The following is a 23,304-nucleotide window of genomic DNA, read 5'->3' on the forward strand; positions in this document are numbered from 1 at the left end:
GAACACGGTTTTATTAGTAGGATAATATGTTGCGTAACGTAAATACTTATTAAGAAATTTAAATGTATTGTAATAAGGGCTCAGAACCGGCTTTGATATATTTGTTAATAGTATATTATATACTTGTTAATATCGTTTAGCTCCATTCTATACAGTTCTACATATAGTAGGGTGACCGAACAGGCTTTAGGTTAGGTACTTTTCGCTCATGTCGTCGCGAACATAGGTATTTGGAGTAATCCATTCAGTCATTTTCAATTTAGAGCAGTTCAAGGTCGACTGTGGATTGTGAAATTTTTGAACGTTTTTCTAATAATTTGTTTGACCATGTCGTGAAAATGTTACATAAGTTATATATTTGTGATCTACTCTCAAAGCCCTTTCATTTGGTACCCCCATGGTAGGTATGTTTACAAGAAAAAAGTAAAAAACTGTGTACTGTCGACTTTATGACGTCAGAGCAACTACCCCAACCACTTTCGCGCTTGTCATCTCATATATTTGTATTCAGAACATCACACTGAATGCACCGATACCAAATATACCCATGTCCGAGGCGACATGAGCGAAAATCGATTTCTAGAAGACTTCTAGACAAAAAAACCGACCCTCTTATATACGTCAGTCGACATCAAATAGATAGTTACGGCCAAAGTAACAAAAGTGTGTATATATATTTGGCCACTTTGGCCGTCATTAATCTATTAGAAGCAGACTGTCAAGGTTGTAAAAAAACAAATATAGACTTTTCTAGTTGTATATTTCAACTATTTTATTAGAAATTAACAAAGTAATTCAGGTGGACACAAATAAATAGGTAATAATCTATAAGGTACAAGTAAGTAGTGTGTACTGAAATATCCTGATATAGCTCCAATATAGCTCCGATTTACGTTCATAAAAAAATGTACAACATGTTACGGAGTAGTCCTACAGTACCTATAATAGGCTCCGCATGGAGGTGCTTATATTTACTTATGTGAAATTTACGTGGCGTTGTTATAGAATTAAGAGAGAAACTTGAAAGCTCGGCCTTTAATTTATTCTAATTAGTTTAATTAACATCGCGTAACGCCGCCGCGGCCGCTGGCCGACGACGCGCCGCCGCGCCGCCGCCGCCATGCTCAGGCGAGCCTACGAGTACCTACACCTACCATTCTTCACTTCATAACCATAATCTTTGTACACGATCATTTTTCTCTCGTAATTTCATTACCTCAAAAACTTTTTACAACGTGATTAGAAAACCATGAACTGTTTTGTACAATTCAAAACCAAATTAGCAATAATCTACCCTAAAACTTACTTAAACTTCTACATTTACAATAAATCTTAAACATCAAGTTTGGTCGAAAACAGGAATGTGTAAAACATGTGACTAGAATTTACTAAAACTTAACATCGACCTAAATAAATAGATATTACATACTTTCAAGAATTTTCATTCGAACTTAGTAAAACTTAAAATACTCCCACCCTTGTACAGGCATGTATTGTATACCGAACTTAATACGAAGTGAGATCTTATAACTTAAACAATGACACACAAAACAATAATCAAACCAGTATGAATACTATTTCGACGACACATACAAGCAGTTACGTATTCTTAATTATTTCTAATCATAATACAACTCGTTGGGGCTTGATTTCATCGCCGATGATCGCAACAATTCATATGACAGGAATAATTTAAACCATGATCATACAACCTAAATACATGTGCGCAAACTAACATTACTAAATCAATGAGTATTTTATTGTAAAACATGTAAAAGAAGAATAATTTTAGATTCAGTCTTATAACAATTAGCAGCAAATTATATGAAGGAATGTAGTTGTACGTTCAAACACTGATATTTATCCAGATTTTTCATAAGCATTTTTACAATTAATAAATAAGGTAAGTACATCTACTTTAAAGTAATATATCGCATAAATAACTTGAGATCAATGGAGAATCGTCTAATATTATTTCCTCAGGTGTTCATTTCACGTTTTTAATAGCCACACGAACTACCTAAACTATCATTTAATTCCTCGTTTACCTGCACCCAAATGCAACACAAAAAAGTGTGTTCGACGGGACAGGCGCAGCTCGCTTTTATCCAATTTAGAGATTCAAACATTTGTGCAATATCACTACAATTTGAGCAAAATGTTAACACACCTATTATCTTGCTCAAGTTCCTTTCAACTTCGAGATCATGCACGTATTTATCTATCGGCTTAAATAAAACCGATATCGACACAACGCAAGCTGTATAAGTTTGGTAGTTGCTGCTATGCGATCACAACCTGGTCTCCACTCTTCCCAGAAAGTTTCCAGATCATAACTCGTCTTCTAGATAAGTAACATGTCAGCGCCTCAGCGCCCTCAAATAGACCTTCGTATTCGAACGAGTTTAGGGATCGGAAATAATGTTTCGCCAACAGCGAAACTGAGACCGAACTTTGTGATTAAGCCCGCTAGTTGGCGGCAGGAGATCAGAAATGTACGTCCTGAACATCTGTGGGGGTGTCGGACAGCTGGGTGGTGTCGGTGGGCTGTTTGACGAGCGGGACGGGGCGCGGACGGGGCTCCTGCGGCTGGGTCTCACGCGCCAGCACGCGCTCCACGTGGCGCGCCACCAGCTCGGCGGCGGCGGCTGACGTGTGCGTGAGCGCGCACAGCTCACTGACGGACCCACGCACGCGAAGACCGCGCGCTGCCGCCGTGATGCACGCCACCGCGATCAGGGAGGGCGGCACCAGGAGAAACTCGGTTTCTGAGGGTAAAGAAAGATTTACGTCAATAAATGGTTTCTGTCAAACATTTATTTTATCCCTATGCCCTAACTTCTAGTGTCAGCAAACCGATGACGACAGATAAAACAGGAAGGTACATTGTACAAATCTATACAATAAATGTGCATCTGTTTTGTCAGTCTTTCTAATTCGTGACTTCACGACGCCGAACGATTCATTTACCTACCTAAATTAGTAAATCAATAAGTATAACAATAAAAAGGTTAACATAAAGTCTAGACTATTTTTTTCTCAGTGTGATTTAACAGAAAATTTAAATTGATTGATCGAAATTACCCACAACCTACACTAAAGTTAAGTCATACAAATCGAAACTGTGATTTTCAATATAGAAACTTGTTGCATTTTTTACCACTCAAGCCTTGACATTTCATCGAGATGGAGTAGGTATTCGTTCAAACTGATACAAATCGTCTCCTGTTCTTAAGCTGCCAGATACATTTTCATATACTTAACCGGAATCGGCGCGCATCTGTTGAGGCAATTATAGGAACAGGTGGTTGGCGCGGACACCTTGCATCTCAGCGGCCTTGCATCTACCTGCGCCGCGAGCAACTTATCATACAACGATATGTTAATAAAAAGAAACACGCACTGACCGCCGATCGACCCGAAAATATTCTAGAACCAATGCACTACGTTTTGCAATGCGCTATTCCTTCGACGTAAGTTCGACGTTTAAAGAAAGCATTATTCCCGGTCGACTGGAAAGGACCGCAGAAAAAATCGGTGTTACATTTTGCACAATGCCGAGCAATCTATTGTTGTTTAGAAGAATAAGGAAGGAGTCGATGTTGAACAGCTGCCAGATTTTGTGCACTACGTCCCCGTCTGCATCTTTTTGTGTGCGCCGCGGGACAATAGCACCGAATAATGGTAATTTACATCTTAAGTCGTCTAGTTAAGGGCACAGCTGCAATTTCGCCACGATCGAAGGAGCGACCCCATTATTTGTACCCAAGAAAATTACGATCGAGAATATGACTAATCAATAACGATCCTAAATAAATATTCTATTGAGTATTATGAAATACATAGCATTAGGGAAGGCATGTCAAAGTTCTATACAATATATGATTTAAGTCACTGTGCGTATTACAAAAATAAAATTTATCTACAAGACAAGTTTTTATTGAAGCTCCCTCGTAGTCGGCTTGGTGACCTAACGGTAGCAGTATTGAAGCATAAACACGTTTAAAGATATTTAAAGTAGTAAGTCGCTGTTCGTAGTGGCAAGTAGCCCGCGCAGGCAAGACGGCACGGCAGATGTGTCGCCACCTGGCGCGACCCTTCCGCTCTGCCTCTACCTATTACTAACTGCGCTCGTAGGGTCACTGCCCACCTACACCCGTCTGTACTTAGCTCGACCATGCCCTTAGACACTTTTCTTCACGCTATGTAGTCCTGAAAAAACATATCGCCACACGCGAGCGCTGTCTGCTTATAACTTTAATCAGAAAAAGCGCCCTAGACATAAGTAGTCTAGGTATATGAAGGTTTATTAAAGGTTCTAACTAGCTAGAGGTCATTGATACTAAAGCGAGTTCATACATATTTGAAGAGGTTGCATTTTGGCTCAAAAAAAACGTATGAGGGTCAATAACTTTTTTAGTGCGTTTTTCCTGTAGACATAAAATAAACGGACCTTCCTTACCGGCCTTGCTGGCCGACGTACGATGTTAAAACCTTCCACTTCTTTAAGTTTGTATGATGGATGAAAGTCTTAGAAAAATGTATTTAAATCGCTAACTTTTGTAATGTCCACAGAAAAGATGGTTTTCCCGAGCGTTTTGACCCATGACAGTAAAATTTCATGTCAACAGTGTTTTGGGTTTTGGTAACTCATTACGCAGTCGACAACGATTGCGCGGTGCATATCAGAGTAGATCTCAACAAGCATGGGCAGCGGACCGGCGCGATCCGTTGCGCGACAGGTTGCCTGTCAGTTGGCACCAACATCTGCTGGCCAAGCACACGCCAAGGGGCCACAAGACACCCCCGCGTCTTACCAGGCCTTGCCCCTTGCCCTTCTAATTGTACACTTAATAACCCCAACAGTAACAGACATCGAGGACCGTTAAGTTCCGTTTATCAAACCCGTCTTGGATCTAACACAAATAGATGCGTTACGAAATTGCAAGGGTTGCAAATAGTCAATGTCTATGTAGGTAATTGTGCGAAACTGGTTGTTATCATTTTTATGTTCGCCGTTTAGATTTAATGTCTTATTTTGCGAAACAAGTTCTTTAGTTATAGATTCGGGTGCATAATTTGTAGTTTTGTTGCTTGAGTAATAAACTAGGAGTGGCAGCTTGTGAATAGACAAGTAATTTAAACTTATCGCAACTGTACATAGGTGCTTAACAAAATCAACTGACATTTAAACGTCGTTAACAACCTTGAAATCATTCACTGCGCGTTTTTTGCAATTGAGTTATTGATGAAGAAACCAGTTCACATGGTAAAAAGATAAGAAGCTATGTAAAAAATAAAAACGAGAACATCCGCATCCACCTCCGAAGCAAAACGGAAACGCGAGATTGTTGATTCCGAATTTACGAAGAGACACGGTGAGATTTGTGAAGACGACTCGAGCGTCTAACTTTAAACCGAGTTGTTATCTCAGCTAGCCGAATATAGCCCTTAGAAACTTGATTTAGGGTTGATGTTGTGTTAAGTGTTTGAGTAGGGTCGGGACGCCAGGTGCGCGCCGAGACGATCTTTTGTCGCGGAGCTTTTGTCGGGGAGAGGTAAGAGCACAATACCCGCGGGACGTCTTCGATTGTCGCGAGTCAGCTGTCGCGCTGCATGCCCCAGACCCCGCGAGCACCCAAGCGGCCGTGACACGGTTAGAACATCGAACGCGCTGCATACTCAACCTAACCTTTTATGTTATGATACTGAACTGGATTTGGGCACGATTTCGATATAAGTTAAATGATATTAAGTGGCGGCTACCTGGCTGCTACCCGTCGTCTTAAGATTTTTTATTTTATCAAAAAATCGAGGCAGTCACAGCGCGTATTGCGATCATTACCTACATTGAATATTTGCATAATGGCTTAAGAAAAAAGGGCTGATCTCGCTCAATATCTTTTAATAGCGGGGCCGTAGCACAGTTATTAAAAAGAGGAAGTTTAGGGTCAAGTCGTGCTGTTACCCTTTCACACCTCGTGCAGAGGTACCAACACCAACAATTACGTGACACTTCCGGCGGTCGCAGTGACATGTGACACCAACGCTCAGTCACCTTTGACAAAGCTCCTTGGTAAGTATTAGGTGATAATTTAAATAGTAGAAAAGTGCATTTAAATGTAGATCAAATCTTCAACTATCCAATCTATTTCCATGAAACCCGTTCTTTTTGAGATTGTCACAAAACAAACCTAGACAAATTGCTTCAATATATATACCAGGGTATATAAAAAGTATGGAAGAAAATGTACTACTTTAAGTATTTAAATCATTTTTGTATGAGAAATGGAAGTACACTTTACTATAGTGTTTTCAGTAGCCATTAACATTACTCTCCAAGGTTAATTTCGACACATGTGATAGATACCATGGACTGGACTGCATGGACCAAATAAGGGTAACCAAGCAACTGTCAGCTATAAATAACTGTTATCAGACTCCGATGGACTATACGGGCCTTATCGGACGCAGTGTTAAACATCGACACAACTTCGGGTAGTTAATTAACGAAATATCTTCCAACTTTCACTTTGTATTACGAATTAGGTACCGACACAATTCATTTCACTTGAACTTGGAGAAGTTTTAGTAACGAATATTTAAAAAAGTAAGTATAAAATACCTGTTTTGTTTATAGTGCTCTGAACAAATAACCCCTAAGAAGCGAGCATGAGAGCTAGCTAAATCATGCACATGACAAAAAATCCCTCTTGCCGAGTTTTTTATTTTATTTATTTTTATTAAGAAACACTTTCTAAAGTAAAGAAATTCTATAAAATTATAAGTGTAACCTACCTTAATTCTAATGTTTCCTGAGGGCCTCCCGCGAAAATCGCAAGTCCAATGTGCAAAAGCGCGAGGCAGAGGTAACGATTTTCGATTTTCGCGGTAGTTCCTCTGTAAGATTACCAGGGCCTGTGTGTGGCTTTTCTTTGTTAACTTAGCTACAGCAGTGTCTCTAGCCTCCACATTATGGACAATAAACAAGTATTCTTTAGGCGTTATTAAGGCACGTGTTTCTAAAACTAGTAAATTCCGTAAAGCTACGGTTCGCACTTTACAGCCGGCTACCTACAATTAAAATGTCAAGTACTGGCAGTATTAACATGCATGATAAATATTTTATTTTTTACGACGTGCTCAGTGATCGTGCAAGCTCAACCCTTCGGGGTTGGAGTAGGGTCACTGTTGGTCAGTGGCAAATGGCGATTACATAGCATGACCGGTTAGCGTCGAGCAAGGGTCCATAATAACATAACCACGTAAACCCTTGTGTAACCGACGTAATCTGCATCATGGAACTGGGAAACATGATACATGAGACGTGCATTCCATAACTGAAACCTTAGTTATAAAATATATATAAAAAGTATCTATTTGTATAAAAAGTATCGTAGGTAATCCCTCATCTCATATAAGACTTCGTTTCCAATATGTATTTAATCCTAGGTTTAATACAAATGCCTTAAATATTATATTGGTAACCTTAATAAATCACAGCTATTTATTAAAATCATGATATTGTGATCGTTATATACTTATTACGTGCATCTTACCTACACTTTTGTGTTCACAGAAAGAAGCGTACGATAGAAAGGTATAAACTAATTCTTACTTCATATTTAAGCAGTTTGTACATTAATAGAAATATAATTTAGATCTTGAAAACAAGCTTCATCTTACACCTACACGAGCACGTGGATAGTGCGGTCATCCCACATTAGAATTAATTATATTCCTTTCGGTCCTAAAACTGTAGAGTTTTTATGTATAGTTTGACGTGAATTTGACAATACGAGAGGGTCAGTGGCTGAGGGGCGCAGGCGCAAGGTGTGCGATATCACAGCCGGGCATGTGCGCGTTCCGATACACGCGTCCCTGCGTGCGTCCACTCTACACAGTTATGTGCACGCATTACTACGGCATACACAAACAAAGGGACGTTTTCTAATTAATCGAAAAACTATTTTTGTACTTTCAGCCGAGCGAAATTCACTAAATGAGCTAGAAAACCGATTCGCACTCGTGTTTACCGATTAATTGGCACATTAACATTGTAAAGCAGGAAGTCGGGGCCCGCATGTTACACACAGGTATATTTAAGCGAATTTATAAACTCGCAAAATACTTACACTGATACCTACATGACACTATCCTGTCTACCTATAGCGGATAACATGTACTAGTAGTAGTTGACATACCCGCTGTCATATCTCGACTCCGAAACTTACCAGTATAGCAGACGGATGTAAGTGTTAGGGCATGTGTGCGCACTAAAGGGTTGGCGCGGCCCCACGGCACCCGCGCCAGGAACGGCTCGATGAAGTCAAACGCGGTCGCGATGGACAGCTGCCAGTTCAGCCGCTGCAACAGCAACATTTCCCATTGCTGCAACAAACCATCACTATTAATATTTAGGTCTTCGCAGGTACGTAACACACAGCCATTGTATCTTCCAAGGGAGCAACCCCATGTGAACCTCGTCCCTTGCAACAAACTACACTTTTTAATTTCACCCAATGCAATTACCATCCACTTATTCAAGGAGGACCCAAGAAGGGACATGCGTATTCTTTGCAATTGAATCGTAACCGTCATACTCAGTGAATCAGGCAGAAACCGCAAAAAGTAGCGAATCGCGTCACATGTGAAAATAGAAATATGATAAGAATGGATTGTTTATAAAAGGGGAGCTGGGCTATTAGAATAACAAAGACACTGTGAAGCCACTAAATTTCACAAAGCGCTGTGATAATAGAGTTTCCGTGTAAAATAATTAAAATGTTCCATTGTCTTAACAAGGTTCATTCATCCATAATAATTTAAAAGCTTATCGGTTATTGGAATACATGTCAGCAAAGGTTAAAGGCACGATTTGGACTAACTGTACGTAAACAAAAACAAAAAACAACATTTTAATAGAAGAGATAAATATGGTCGCACGATAAAATAGTTAATTGAAGAAGAGGCATGTGTTGCCTGCAGGAGCTGCGTAATTCGTAAGGCATGGGAATGTGAAACTGACCCCTACGCCATACGACTGATACGACCTCATTGCGTATGCGTATGATGGGTTTATCGTTGACATCGCACGTATTAATTGCAAGGAAGTATGTCCCACGATGCCATACGGCACCTTCGAGTATGCGATGCGTTTCTCACGCTCTGTTATATGGTATTTTAATTCGTGGTTAATTATGGGACCTATGCATTTAGTTTTATCTTTATAAACATCAAGTGATATCTTCTTTCCCACAAACGTTATGCGGAATACGTAATTGGTCTACTGTTTAGTATTCAATAACCTGGGATGTTTCGAGTCATGAACGTAGGAAATTAATTTTTTGACACCTGACCGAACTACGGTGCCGCATGCGTGTGAATCTAGTGACAAAGTCAACGCACAGCGACCGCTCTAATTGATCGAGTCACACCTGCCTCTACCTGGATATTACGCATTATGATATTTTGGAGGACTGTGGGAATGTTCTATATGTCTGTCTAAGCACAATACAATGTGCACTATACAAATGAAGTTACTTTCTCCAATGTTGCAGCAACGTGTTTAATTGTTAACTTCAACAATGGGAATGATAGAGCTTTGAACTAACACCACATTCTTAAGTCATTAGAACGTGTCTGTGCTACCATACCATTACATACATCTATCGTAATGGGGAACATAATAAGCCTTATCTTGATATCAGTTCGTGTAGCCCACATTTCCGTCGGAAGCCCGTAAGTAACCAGTGCTCAAGTCCGTCACAGGCTGCGACTTACAATGACGGCGACACAATGATATTTATTTCCCTCCCTCAAGAAAGTGTCGGTCGCGGAAGAAGTAATTACAGGAAACTAACCACACGGGTGACTTAAGGAAACGGGTAATATAAGGGCCATCTCTTTAGGGTGACATTTGACTTGGCTAATCGAGTTCATTCACAGTGGAGTCTAAACAATGGGCAGACGCAGGTTGCGGTCGCCGCAGGATGTAGGGCGATCGGCGTCGGAACCACTTGACCTTTCGCGGGTGACGAGCCACTGAATCACGCGCCTTTATTAGATGCTATCATGTTGCTTAATTAAAGAAGCCGACGTGATTATTTACAGGAGCACGCTCGCCGCTTTCTTGTTGTAATTCGTTTCCGGAGTAGGATGTTTACAATTATCAGAGCTACGAAAAGAAAACACTCTGAACGCTGATGCTGGTTACGTCATGCGAACAGGATCGCTGAAATTTGGCATTGGAGTGACAGTGGATGGATACCTAAGGTAAAAACTATTTTCACTCTTACCCTAACTTCATGAGGGTGAACTGAGTTGTCAGTGTAAGCACAGAGCAGGTCCACCGAGAGCGGGTGGCACTGGCGGAACTTGGAGGCGAGCAGCATGGCGGTGGCGGCCAGCAGTTGCAGCTGCTGCCTCGAAATGGCGCGCTGCGCCAGGAAACGGTCCATGTAGCTCACTGCCAACGGGAACACTTGCTCTTCACATTGTTGCTCTTCGCAGACCTGGAGACAAAATTAGATGATAAACTTCTCAATCTTGACAGGGACTAAGCAGCTGTCTTTTTGCGTTGTTTTTAAGGCCTGTTCCGAAAAAAACTGTAAATAACAAACGGCTGTAATTTTATTTCTAGCAAGATGACGACGGCTTTCTTACCGCAGTTAAAAGTCCTATTATTCAATTATATATTAAAATATAAATAATTCTGATTTTACGCCATGCGACGTTACACCGGTGAATAGAAGAGATCACTGAAATTTGGTATTTTCCAAATGGCAAGAAAGTTTTCAACATCCTCCATGCTTGCTTTCGATACACTTAAAATTACCTCGAAGTTTCGTGCATTTCATAATAAATAACTAATTTAGTACTTTGTATCTTGAACAGAGTGCCCGCGACCGCACGCCCGTCATATTTATCGTGAAAAATTGGGGAACATATGCCGCTTAAGAGAAACTAACTATAATCAAACATAGTATATAGATTCGTACAAATGTTAGGATAGCTAAAGTAACTGAAAATTTGCGTTATTAATTTTTAGGCCAAGTCGAAAATCGTACAATTTCCTTCGTACAAAAAGTCGTATTTGGCCGAGAAAGTTGCGTAGTTTTAGAAAAGGACGATGAGCTAAGTAATACCACCATAGGTCCTGCAGTGCCGTTCTCTCGACTATTAATGGGCTCAAATCAAAAGTGTTTAAAACAGAAGGATAAAGCAGCCAAAAAACTTTAACAACTCTAGCAGGTGTTGGGATACTTGGGATGGTGCAGGCAAATATAAAAAACAGCTCCGTAAAATGCTGTCAGGCTGTCACTGAATGCGCTAGGAAAAAGCTGCCTATCACTCCTACAGAAAATTAAGCAATAAAAAGAACTGATAATTATTTAAATTAAAAGTAGCTTTATATTCTAGTAATTCTTAAATCAAAAAATCCTTTTCAATTGCATCAGTTTTTTTTTTTCATTTGATGTTAACAGTTTTTTTTTTTCGGTACACCCTGGGTACACCCCTTAAAGTAGAGAGGGGCCAGTTAAGGATAACACCGTATAATAACATTGATAGATTTATGTAAGTACCTAGTTTGTTACGACTGATCATGACTTGGATAGATGATTAGCGGTCCCTAATTTCCAAATAACTTAATAGCAAAGTAATTTGACCACCATCAGATAGCCCCCAATATGAATCCACCTGCATCAGGGATTTGCGTGTAAACAAATTAGAGCTAAGAATACTAACTAATGGTGAAATAAATTGAATTGAATGTTTGCAACTAAAACAATGCAAAATTACGAAATTATAGCGAGTATCACAGACCCCTCTTGTACCTACTGTTCTTATAAGAAGTGCTAAAATATCCCTGATCCCTGAGGCGTACATACACAAAACATGCTAACAAAAAAAAACACGAAACACTCATTTCTCTGAACTCGACCATATGTGCCATTTTCAACCAAAAGGGTACGGGATATAGCTTCAATTAGAAATCAACCTTATCGACAACCGACAATGTGGTACCTTTTGGTTGAAAACGTCACATATTAACCGCGAATCATTACGGGTGGGTTTTGCGTAACAATGTAAATGTTAAAAGACGGATGAAAGGCGATACCATTTTTTTATGTTTGAATAGTATTTTTTCTTGCATAATATCAAAAGATAGCAAAGTTTTTAGACTTTTTACCTGACCTTACTGGCGGTTATAAAGATTCCGTGCGCATTGAAGAGCTAAGCTCAAAAAAGCTGATAAAAAAGTTTCCGTTGGTACGCATTAGTAAGGGCTCAATGCATACTGTACTCAATAAAGCATAGGCGTATGGCGTATACCTTAAGTCAAAGCGTTAAAAGTTATTTTCGAACGGCTAACCAAAGTGCAATAAGCTTTAAGGCTTGTTATTAAGTTACGTTACGAAGGCTTGTGCATAAATATGGATCAGGGATTAATTAACTCACAAAGCGAGTAGCCTTTTGAGTAACCTGATTAAACATTGTTTTATGGTAAACAACTTCTATTTAATTTGTATTATGAAAGTACTTACACAGACATTTAGCCCATTCATAAATTAGTAAAAAATCGGAAGATATGATTGTATGTAATGAAAGTATAAATCGAATATTTATAGTTTTTTTCTTCTTTACGTTATTTACATAAGTACATTATTTTTATATAAGTGCAAAGTATCATTAACTACCTATTGCGTAATAGACTTCACAATTTAATAAACAAGGGTAGTTGGAAATAATTCAGCACTTATAAATAGTTACCAAGGTGCCCTATTTTATCGCAGGTTGTTATAACGAAGTGTTAACAACCACCCAATTACTTCCTTAGGAAACTAAAACGACAATATTAACATACTCTTTAGTATATGGCGTAATTTTAGAAAAGGTCAATGAACTTGTCTTGAGGTCATTGACCTTTCTGATAAGATGTCGTTAAAATCCAGGTTTATGATGTTCAATTGTTTATACCAGTGTTATGCGTAGATACAGTCGCCATCAGATATATCGGAGCGGCCAGGGTGCTTATAAATATCTGAACACGCCTCAATTGTCAAGGGGTTAGAGAATAGAGGGCGTGTTCAGATATTTTTGAGCACCTCGGCAGCTCCCATATATCTGATTGCGAATGTACTAGGGACTAAGCAATAAATCGCAGTTCCAGGTTCCTATATTTACAAGTACACATTCAATTAGGAGATACTTATTTGAAAAACATGCAAAGTAGGTTAAAAGATCACAGGAACGAATTAAGTTTAGATTAAATACAAACAATATCTTACTTACTTTTTTCGTCAGGTAGGTAGGTATTCTGCTGTCTTAAAAATATTTAAAATCTTTAATATTTTTGAAACTAGGAACCTAGATGTCATAACATACATAAATAGATAAGCGTAAGCCATAGCTATATTTTTTTTAAAGCCCTAAATCAAAAACCTAGCACCAGCTCACCTCGAGCATCCAAGTGGTGACAACCTTCCTCATGAAGGGCTGAATGTCGATCTGTACATGCTGGAAATAGTCCGTGTGGAGTGCGTGGAACCTCTCCAGCGCCAGCAGGTTCCCCAGGAGCCTGGGGTCCCGGTCCAGCGCTCGGTCGGGACCTGCGACGCACATGTCCCGACCCGTGTTCCCAGCAGACACCTGCATATTCTCTTCACAGGACAAATCCATCACTGATGTCACACTGCACGTTTAGGACAAAGTCGCTCGGAAATCGGAGCGCGGTCGGCGTGCGACTTACAAGCGAGTGTAAGCCGAACTGAGTTGTGGCCCTCGTGGGTTTTGTTGTGTTGTGTCGGCATGCAAGGGTCTGCCCTATGGGCGCTCCGGTGTGGGCCCGCGAGTATAAAACAAGATTTTTTAGTACTCCGTATAAAAAAACTTTATTCACGGTAAACATATAGGATCTCGGTCTTGCAAATCGGTTAAATGTGTTTTTAGAGTTCCGTAGCCAACAATATATACAGCTACTTAGTTTTAAAATTATAGTTTAAAAAAATGTAAATTTTTTAGAAGGTTTTTCAAACAAATTGAATGATATGATAAATTTAAAAAAAATATTAATGTGAATTTTATAGGGAGAGGGGAAGTGCCCCTTTAGAACTGAAATGAGGGATAAAGTACGGAAGATACGCTAGTATCTAGTTTACTTAACGAATCTTATGCATGTAACTCGTGACTCCCAGACGTCCATAGGCTATGGTAGGTAATCGCTTACCATCAGATGATCCGTGTGCTGGTTCTACACAGTGGTACAGTTAAAGTACTTAGTCGCAGCTCAAAACAGGAATACGCCCTGGAGCACCCTTGCTGCAATGTGTACAAGTTCTTTGCAAGCCCTAATACTTACGCAAAATGTTTACAAGTACGTAACTAACTTATTATTCTTTAAAATGTTTAAGTTAAAAATAATGGCCTGAGTAATGTCGGTCGCCGAAATGGCTCGTATAAATACTACAGGCGTCTTACACTATATTTATGCTATAGGTATTTTCCCAATTTTGATAATCAATAGAGGAATTATTAACTTTTTTTCTTGGAATATATTTTATTTAACTATAAATAACTAACAGCTTTGTGAATACGCTACCCTATATATATGCAGGGATGGAGTTAATTTTTAGATCGCCAAAAACATTATGCTCACGCCAACACCGCGTAATTTTAATCCTTACTTCAAAGTATTAGGGTTCCTTTGACACCATACACCGTAACACTTGTAAGCATTTTATTGCTATCGATACAATTAATTATCGAGTTAAGCGTTCCTATCATTAAATGACAATCTAAGGAATAAGATTAATCTAGGGTTTAAGAACTTTATTTTTCGAAAACCAAATAGGTACATATATTACGCAAGTTTTCTCCCCATGTAACATTCACGTGCCACATGCACCTTTCCATTATGTTAAATCAATGCAAATCGTCCAAAAATAAAAATCCAGTTTAATTTTACATTAATTTATCCAAAGAATTAACAACGAGCCATGAAATTTACAATGATATAGTTTTTATTTACAATGGACAAAGAGTTCGGGAGGGCCGGGAGGGCAGCTGCACGCGCCGGCTGTGCGAGGACATTATAACAAATCCGGCCACACCTGATAAATATACCTCATTATTCCATTCTCTTTCAAGATTTCTTTGTCCTCCCGAGGTTAACGCGTGCGCAGTGATTTTTGAAACATGAAATAGCACCTGCCTTAGTTTAGTTGTATAAAAGCGGGTGACAGCGGCAGCACCTACTTCTCGGGAGAGAATTTACTATTATAGAATGGAATCAATGTTACGAGCACTTTCCAGTCGGTCACGTATACGATAAATGTGGAACAGGCTATTCCGAACGTCGCTATACTAGGACCGAAAGCGGATAGCTGTTGTATTTGCCTTTTTCCGAGCATTTTTAATTTAATTATTAATGTTCTGTTACTTTTTGGTTTATATCTGTCACATCATTGACGTATCAGGGTGACGGAAAAAAATATGATCACGCCAGTACGTAATATTTTTCTCGTTTCTCAAAATATGTTCTAAAGAGGTCTAAAGATACCTAGTTCATATTGTCATATTAATGTATACCGGGTGGTCCCTGTAACACGAACAAATAATTAAAACAATACTCCTCAATTTCCTTAAACGATAAAACATTTGTTTATTAACTACTTTTAAAAATTATGAAGTCTTATTTAGACTTCCTATTTTTCATACAAATTAATTATTATCTAAAATGTACGCCTATCATCATTGTAATTGACGTTGTTGCTTGTCACGCTTTAAACATAACAATAAGTGTAACAATACATTGCGTCTTGGAATAAACCCGCTGTTGAACAAAAGTCGCTGAACAAATGTTGGTCAGTTTGAGCCTACAGCATTTCCCAAACTAATGGCCCAACGCCAATGGGTCGCGAGCTCGCGAGCAAAATATTGAGTGGGCCCTGAAACTACTAGGAAATCAGAGGGTTGCCAATAACAAACCAATAATATTTTATGCCCCTTTTAGGACGGCCAAAAGTTGGATCTCAAAAATGGCAGTTTTTGTTAGGTGGGTCGCAGCCCAGTCAACTTTGGGAACCACTGGTCTACAGTTTAGTTTATTGCTCCTGTTACATGGCCCACCAGGAACTTTGCAATGACAGCAATACAATACAAATATTTTTTATTGCTCACCAATATAAAAACCGGCCAAGTGCGAGTCGGACTCGCGCATTGAGGGTTCCGTACATTACACAATTTAAACAATGTATTTTTATGTGAAACGTGATTGAAAGGTAAATTGCGGTTTACGATTTACGACGTATTAAAAAAACGACTTACTAGATCTGGTTCAAACCAATTTTCGGTGGAAGTTTGCATGGTAATGTACATCATATATTTTTTTTAGTTTTATCATTCTCTTATTTTAGAAGTTAGAGCAACAAAACCAATAAACTACATATACTACGATACGTAAATAAATATCATTTCAACACATTTACGAAAATATATAAATATAACAATGCGGCCAACAGAAAAAAAGGAAAGCAAGAACAGGAAATACTCGTAAAAGTAATGAGTTCCACAACCGAACGTGTGGAAATGTCACCATAACCATCCAATGTCTATGAAAATAAGACGATATTAATACGACGATTGTGGCACTTCCACGCTTTCGTCCACCGTTTGCTCTGACGATCCTAATACTTTCCGTATATTTGTATAGTGTTGACGAAAAACGTCAACACGTTATGTTTGGTTTGAGGTCATTAAAAAGGTCCGAATTTAAGAGACGTGTAAAAGACTGAACCTATAAAAAACGGGGCTGCAAATCGTACTCGCCCACCGAGGGTTCCGTACAAAAACCTTTTTTTACATATTTATAGTTTTCAGATTTTTTCCCTGTGTTTGTAGTGTAGGACGATATTAAGTAACATATATGGATTTAATTTCCGATAACGACAACCCGAGATAAAGGGTCTTAGACAGACGGACGGACGGACAACAAAGTGATCCTAAGTATAAATAAAAAATAAATAACCTCCCTAAATCGATGCCCTTTATCAGACGAAACCTCGTTTAACACAAAGTTTTAGGCGTTTCCCTTGGGATTCGTGCTATCGAGGTTCCACTGTATTATAATAATTAATAAGAAGTCATTTGGAAACGGTAGGTACAAGCCGCAAAAGATCTAGATCTTCCCGCCTGTGATGTCAACTATTGCCAAATCAATTTAATTTCAAGAGCGCTTTATAACTGGTAGCGGTAATGACTTTGATGCAGTTCTTCAATATTGATCCTCATAAAAATAAGATAGATTACCGCTTTTAAAATACAATCAACATACGAATTACACGAATTGAAACAGGAAAACGCTAGCAAACACATTATGTTTGGGCTGTCAATATTAGATATGCTCGGGGGGTACCCGTGGGTATATAAAGAGGTAGTGCTAGTTGTGGTGCCACTTTACTATTAGAACATTGTGAACAAATCATCATGAAGGCTGTTGCGGTGAGTTTCCTAAATGACCTAAATATTAATAATAATAGCTTATACTCGCGACTTCGTACTACATCTTTGGTGCTACTTACACTCAGCAGGTTGCTAAGCGGGCGAGGTGTTCAAAATGATCTTGACGTTACTTTATTGTTTCAATCAATCAATTAATCTTTTATCGATGAAATATAAGTAAATATTTTACATGTGAATACAATACTTACAGCTGGGAACAGCATTTTATTACTAATATTACATAACTATCTAGGGTACATCATTATTTTTGGGTCAAAATTTATTTTATTCTATTTTAATTCGAATTATACAGGATAATTTAAATCAATGGTATTTATTATTAGTATGCCAATAATAACATCAAGAGCCGGTTCTACCCACTAAATTGGTTTGTCGCTATGTGAACGTTGGTCTCATTTATAGTTAAACGCCCCAAAGTAAATATTCACCTTGACTACTTCGAGGAGTATAGGTACGTTAGGTGTCTAGACAGCTCAATTCCTACCTACATAGATGTTCTTTTTTAGGGTTCCGTACCTCAAAAGGAAAAAAACGGAACCCTTATAGGATCACTCGTGCGTCTGTCTGTCTGTGCGTATGTCACAGCATATTTTCTCCGAAACGACTGGACCAATTAAGTTAAAATTTGGTATACATATGTAAGTTTGTGACCCAAATACGGACATGTAACGTAAACAAATGAATTTTAAACACGGGGGCCACTTTTGGAGGGTAAGTGAGAAAATTAAAAATGTTATTCAAGAAAATAGGCAAAAAATGACCATTCCCCCCCCCCCCCCATTTATCTCCGAAACTACTGGGTCTAAAATTTTGAAAAAAATACACAAAATAGATCTTTACTTATAGATTACAGGAAAACCTATTAGAAATGTGCAGTCAAGCGTGAGTCGGACTTAATTACTTAGTTTTTGATCCGACCCCACGGGTTTTTTAAAGACATTTAACTCGCGTTTCACATAAAAAATACATTGTTTAAATTACGGTAGGTAGTAATGTACGGAACCCTTAGAACGCTAATCCGACTCGCACTTGGCCGGATTTTTTTTGTATTCCGTTAACTTCGGCATTTGGCTAGTAGTTATATTTAAAGAAGGAATTTAAATGGCATAGTTAGTTTTCGTAAGACAATATTTTCCTTTCGCTATTTCTAGTAGTATTGTATTGTTCTTCTAATTGTAAATATTTTTTGTAAATAATTTTTGAATATGACGATGTACAATTACTACAAATAAAATATATTCTATTCTATTCTATACATACTATATTATGTATGTATTGAGCGATGTAAAGCAGAATACTTTCCTGTATAAGTTACTTCAAACAATACGATTCCATGCACAGCTAATCAGGTTTTTCCGTGCCGCCAAATTACCTATATACCTAGATGACACAACTGTAATTTGCTCTTCTCTGAATATTTTCGCCAGACTAGAATTATATTTATCAAACTGATGTTGATATAATTTAGTCTCTAAAATAACTTATTAATTATTTGTTTGGTCGTTATGTGACTTATGTGTGTATGTGTGTATGTGGCACCGTAGCTCTTAAACGGGTGAACCGATTTGGATGCAGTTTTTATTTGAATCACGTTTTCTGGCGGTGATATTTACATATGTTTAATCAAAATCGGTTCATCGGTTTCATTTCGTTGTTTTTTTAAATATTTACTTATGTTTCCTTGCGTTTCAGATTATTATTTTGGTAGTCATAGCCATGGCTTATGCTCAACAAGGTGGTGCTGGTGAGTTTTAAACTTCATAGGTAGTTTTGTTACTTATATTTCATCCTAAAGTTCATAAACTTCACCCATTGTAGCAATTTCGTTGCAGCAGCGTCCGGTCAAAATTCTTTTCGTTGTCTTGTTTTTTGTCCCCAAAACATGTGACGGAGTGTAACTTTTCGTATGGGATGCAATTTAGTTTTAAATTTTTCTCAAGTAAAATATGTATAATGTGCAGCTATAAAGACAGGTACCTAATAGCACTCGACTTTTTTTATTTATTTAATAGAAAACACCAATACAAGCGTCACAGACGGGTCAGAAACAAGCCAACGAAATTGTTTATTTCGTTGCACCGAACGAGAAAGGAACAATGCTGCACATCCATTCAAAATCACTTAAAAATCAATTCCAGCAGTCAGCCTCAGGAAACAACTCAAAATTTGTATCAAATTACTTTTCCAGTTAATAAATTATAAAATGCAACTTTCTCATCAGTTTTCTTTACTAGCCGGTGTTGTGAAAATTAAATAAAGGTTTAATAGTATGTTTTCTCCCTAGGAATTGATCCCGCGTTCGGCAGGCCGTCGGTGGGTGGCAACAACGTTGTTATCGGTAAGGAAACGCGTCACTCACGTTTTTAAGTCAACATCGCTCCATAACGAGGAGCTTCAACTGGAGCCACACATGTTGGCTGACCGACAGACGCAGACTGCAAACGCGGAGAGCTGTAGTTGCGACTGAAATAAAAACTACTGATCAACTGATCAGTTTTAGGTCAGGTTGCACCAAACCATCTGTCACCGTTTTAGCGTTCGCTAAATTCTATTGTATGGGAAGTTCCATAGTTTTCTGCTGTTTGACGTTGATCAGTCTGTTAATTGTGGTTGGTGCAACTGGCCCTTATTATACTTATACTGAAGCACACAGCACACCCATCTTGTAAGTAGAAAAAGGCGCGAAATTCAAATTTTCTATGGGAGATCAACCCTTCGCGCTTACATTTTTTAAATATGCCGCCTTTTTCTTCTGACAAAGTGGATGTGCCAGAGTATATTTCATATGTCTTGGTCTCACGGATTTTAAAATTACAATTGTTACATTTTTTTCTTTTTACGTCATAGACATAGTATAGTAGTTAAAGTTATAGACAAAGAGTAAAGTAAGTATAATCCAACTTTATGTGATTATTCGGAAGTTTTTGCTTTCCTATTAAGCTTTAAAACTCTAAATAAAAAAACCTCTCTCTCTCTAGTAATCTCTAGTAATCTTCTCTTTTCTTGTCTTGTCTTCTTCTGTAGTTCTCTTTAGTAATCTTATTAATTTTTGGTTATTATTATTTCAGCTAATCCAGATCCCGGCTTTTACCAAGGAGGTAAGTTTAAGTAGTTTAGTAAGTTATTAGTACCTAACGGTAAGTATATTAAGTATAAATTATCTACGTACATTCACACTGATTTAAACTTTCACGATTTTTACTCATTATTATTTACAACGACGGGACTTAATCGCGTAAAATAAGTTTTAAATTTACCTCCGACGTTTCGAGGACGGCGTTGTCCCCGTGGTCTCGGAGAAAACTGGCTAAAGTTGACATCAACATCTTCTAGGCGCGCGAGTATTTTACGCGATTAAGTCCCGTCGTTGTAAATAATAATACGTACATTCAGCTTCAATAATGATTAAAACAATGCGTCTAAACTAAAGTATTTGAGATCCTCTGATATAATTACATAACTTTAAGAAAAGTATCTAGAGATAAGTAAGATATGTACATAATTCTTAATTACATATTTTTTGTAAAGCAATTAGGGAATATAATTAGCACATACTTTAGTTTTATCCACTACAATTGCAGCTGATTGTACTAAAGAGAAAAATCAAATTTTAAAAAAATCATAGTGGGGTACCCTCCACGAGTGGCTCCGACTCTGGCTTTGTCGATTTAAAAGAATCAGTACCTATATTGTTTAATGGAGCCAATTCAGATACTTTCATTACAATTAAATATAAAATATATATTTATGTTCCCAGGGCAAAACATTGATCCCGCATTCGGCCGTCCGTCCGTTGGTGGCAGTAAGTAAAACTTTCACTAAAAGATCGTCAACTTAACATTAGAACAGAAATCAAATAAAACGGTAATTTTCCAATACCTTTTATAATTGTTAGTTAGTTTTTCATAATTTGTATTGTTTTTGATTTATCATTGTTGACATTTTATAATTACATGTTTGCATGCTGAATAATTGACGATCATAATATAAATTCATATAGATTAGTGTAAGAATAATTTATATTGTAATTTATCATTATGAAAGTAATAAACTAAACTAAACTAATATAAAATAAATAAATAAAACAAATCTCACAAAAAAAGAGATGTTGAGCTAGGGCCAACCTAGGTATTGTCAAATGTCAAGAACAAGAAAAAAAAACAACAAAAACAAAAATATTTACAAAAAAAAACTAAGTTATAAAATAACTTCATCAGAGTTTATATCAAAAATAAAGAGAGGGCGTAAACCAAGAAAATGATCCAAACATAATTTAGATACAGTAGTGTAGTGTGACTACTTACAAAATATTTATTCCCTAGTTGGATACCTACATACATACAGCTAGTTATCACAATGCTCAATTTGAATTGTATAAAATTAACACTGAATATACTTTTTCACCTCAGCAGCTCGAACAAGCCTACTTTCGTCACTCCCTGGAGTGAGGAAAATACGACTTTCCTCACTCCAGGGAGTGAAACAATGTAGCTTTTTAATTTAGTGAAGGCCATGAACTTCATACTTTTATTTAAAAAAAAATATGGTATGGTACGGTACGGTACGGTACGGTCGGGTCCGGTCCGGTCCGGTCCGGTACGGTCCGGTCCGGTCTCGAAACGTATCGCATCGTATCGTATCTTATCGTATCGTACATATTATAATACTTTTTTTTTCTGTTTATTCTGTGTAATTTGAAATACATTTTAACCTTTATTATGTTCTCACTACTGAGGTGAAAAACGATGTGTGCAACACGAGAGCAAAGTTATTTTACATCTCGTGTTTATGAGTCCCTCGCTACGCTCGCAAGAAAAACCAACTTTCCTCTCTTGTTGCACAAACACCTATTTCAAATTTTTTGTTTGTTTGGTTACAGATAGCAGGCCGCAGAAATATTGTAAGCATTTTTAGGGTTCCGTACCCAAAGGATAGAAACGGGACCATATCACTAAGACTCTACTGTCCGTCTGTCAGTCTGTCCGTCTGTCTGCCACTAGGACGTATCTCATGAACCGTGATAGCTATAAGTTATAACAGTTGAATTTTTTACAGATGATGTATTTCTGTTGCCGCTATAACAACTAATACTAAAAAGTTCGGAACCCTCAGTGGGCGAGTCCGACTCGCACTTGTCCGGTTTTTTTGATAATTTACTTTTTTTACTAGGTAAAAAATATGAAATATATTTTTACAATTAGAAGAGAAATTAAGACTAATCAAAAATTTATAAGAGTTTTTCTGATCAGTTAAATTATATAGAATAACTACGAAAATGATATTATTATTTTGTTAAAACTAGTTGATGGGGAACATATACCATAAAGTTTGATATTTAAAATACTTGTCAGTGTGCTGTCAAAATCGCTGCCAAGTTAGCTTGGTCTGACTCACAGACCTGTCATTTTTATGTTGTTTCATTATTGTTGATGGGGAACTGGAGTAGGTACATTATACAATGACATGCTTTTTAGGGTTCCGTAGTCAACTACCCTCAGATTATGGTAGTGGCGCCACCTACGCAGAGTTTCGCTTAATATCCCCTATTGATTTCATAGAAGTTTGATATTTAAAATACTTGTCAGTCTGTGCTGTAAAAATCGCTGCCAAGTTAGCTTGGTCTGACTCACAGACCTGTTATTTTTATGCTTATGACATACTTATGACTATCAGTCTAACAGTCTGTTCGGTATAAGTAGATACTATGTTTGCATTTCAGACCCCAACCCGGCGGCCCGCGGTTAGTCGACGGAATTCAGTCACTCCATCTTCACAATAAAT

The 23,304-nt window shown here is 37.9% G+C and overlaps 1 protein-coding gene across 1 annotated transcript; it reads right to left on the bottom strand.

Moving 5' to 3' along the window:
• Positions 1 to 743: 743 nt before the first annotated feature.
• LOC134741489 (G1/S-specific cyclin-D2-like) lies at positions 744 to 13,835 on the bottom strand. Its single transcript, XM_063674281.1, has 4 exons — positions 13,462 to 13,835; positions 10,299 to 10,514; positions 8,235 to 8,391; positions 744 to 2,768 (listed from the first exon to the last, which is right to left on the bottom strand). Exons 1-4 carry the CDS (start codon positions 13,681 to 13,683, stop codon positions 2,488 to 2,490), a joined length of 876 nt encoding a protein of 291 aa, XP_063530351.1. The 5' UTR covers positions 13,684 to 13,835; the 3' UTR covers positions 744 to 2,487.
• Positions 13,836 to 23,304: the final 9,469 nt, after the last annotated feature.

This window comes from Cydia strobilella, chromosome 5, assembly GCF_947568885.1.
Source record: "Cydia strobilella chromosome 5, ilCydStro3.1, whole genome shotgun sequence".
Taxonomy (NCBI): domain Eukaryota; kingdom Metazoa; phylum Arthropoda; class Insecta; order Lepidoptera; family Tortricidae; genus Cydia; species Cydia strobilella.

What these genes read in the sequence shown, in the direction of transcription:
- LOC134741489 (XM_063674281.1), bottom strand. Translation starts at nt 13,683, where the DNA reads ATGGATTTGTCCTGTGAAGAGAATATGCAGGTGTCTGCTGGGAACACG. An exon ending in TTCACCCTCATGAAGTTAGG is followed by an intron (nt 8,392 to 10,298) that starts GTAAGAGTGAAA and finishes GGTTTGTTGCAG; the next exon opens with CAATGGGAAATGTTGCTGTT. An exon ending in TACATCCGTCTGCTATACTG is followed by an intron (nt 2,769 to 8,234) that starts GTAAGTTTCGGA and finishes CTTTACCCTCAG; the next exon opens with AAACCGAGTTTCTCCTGGTG.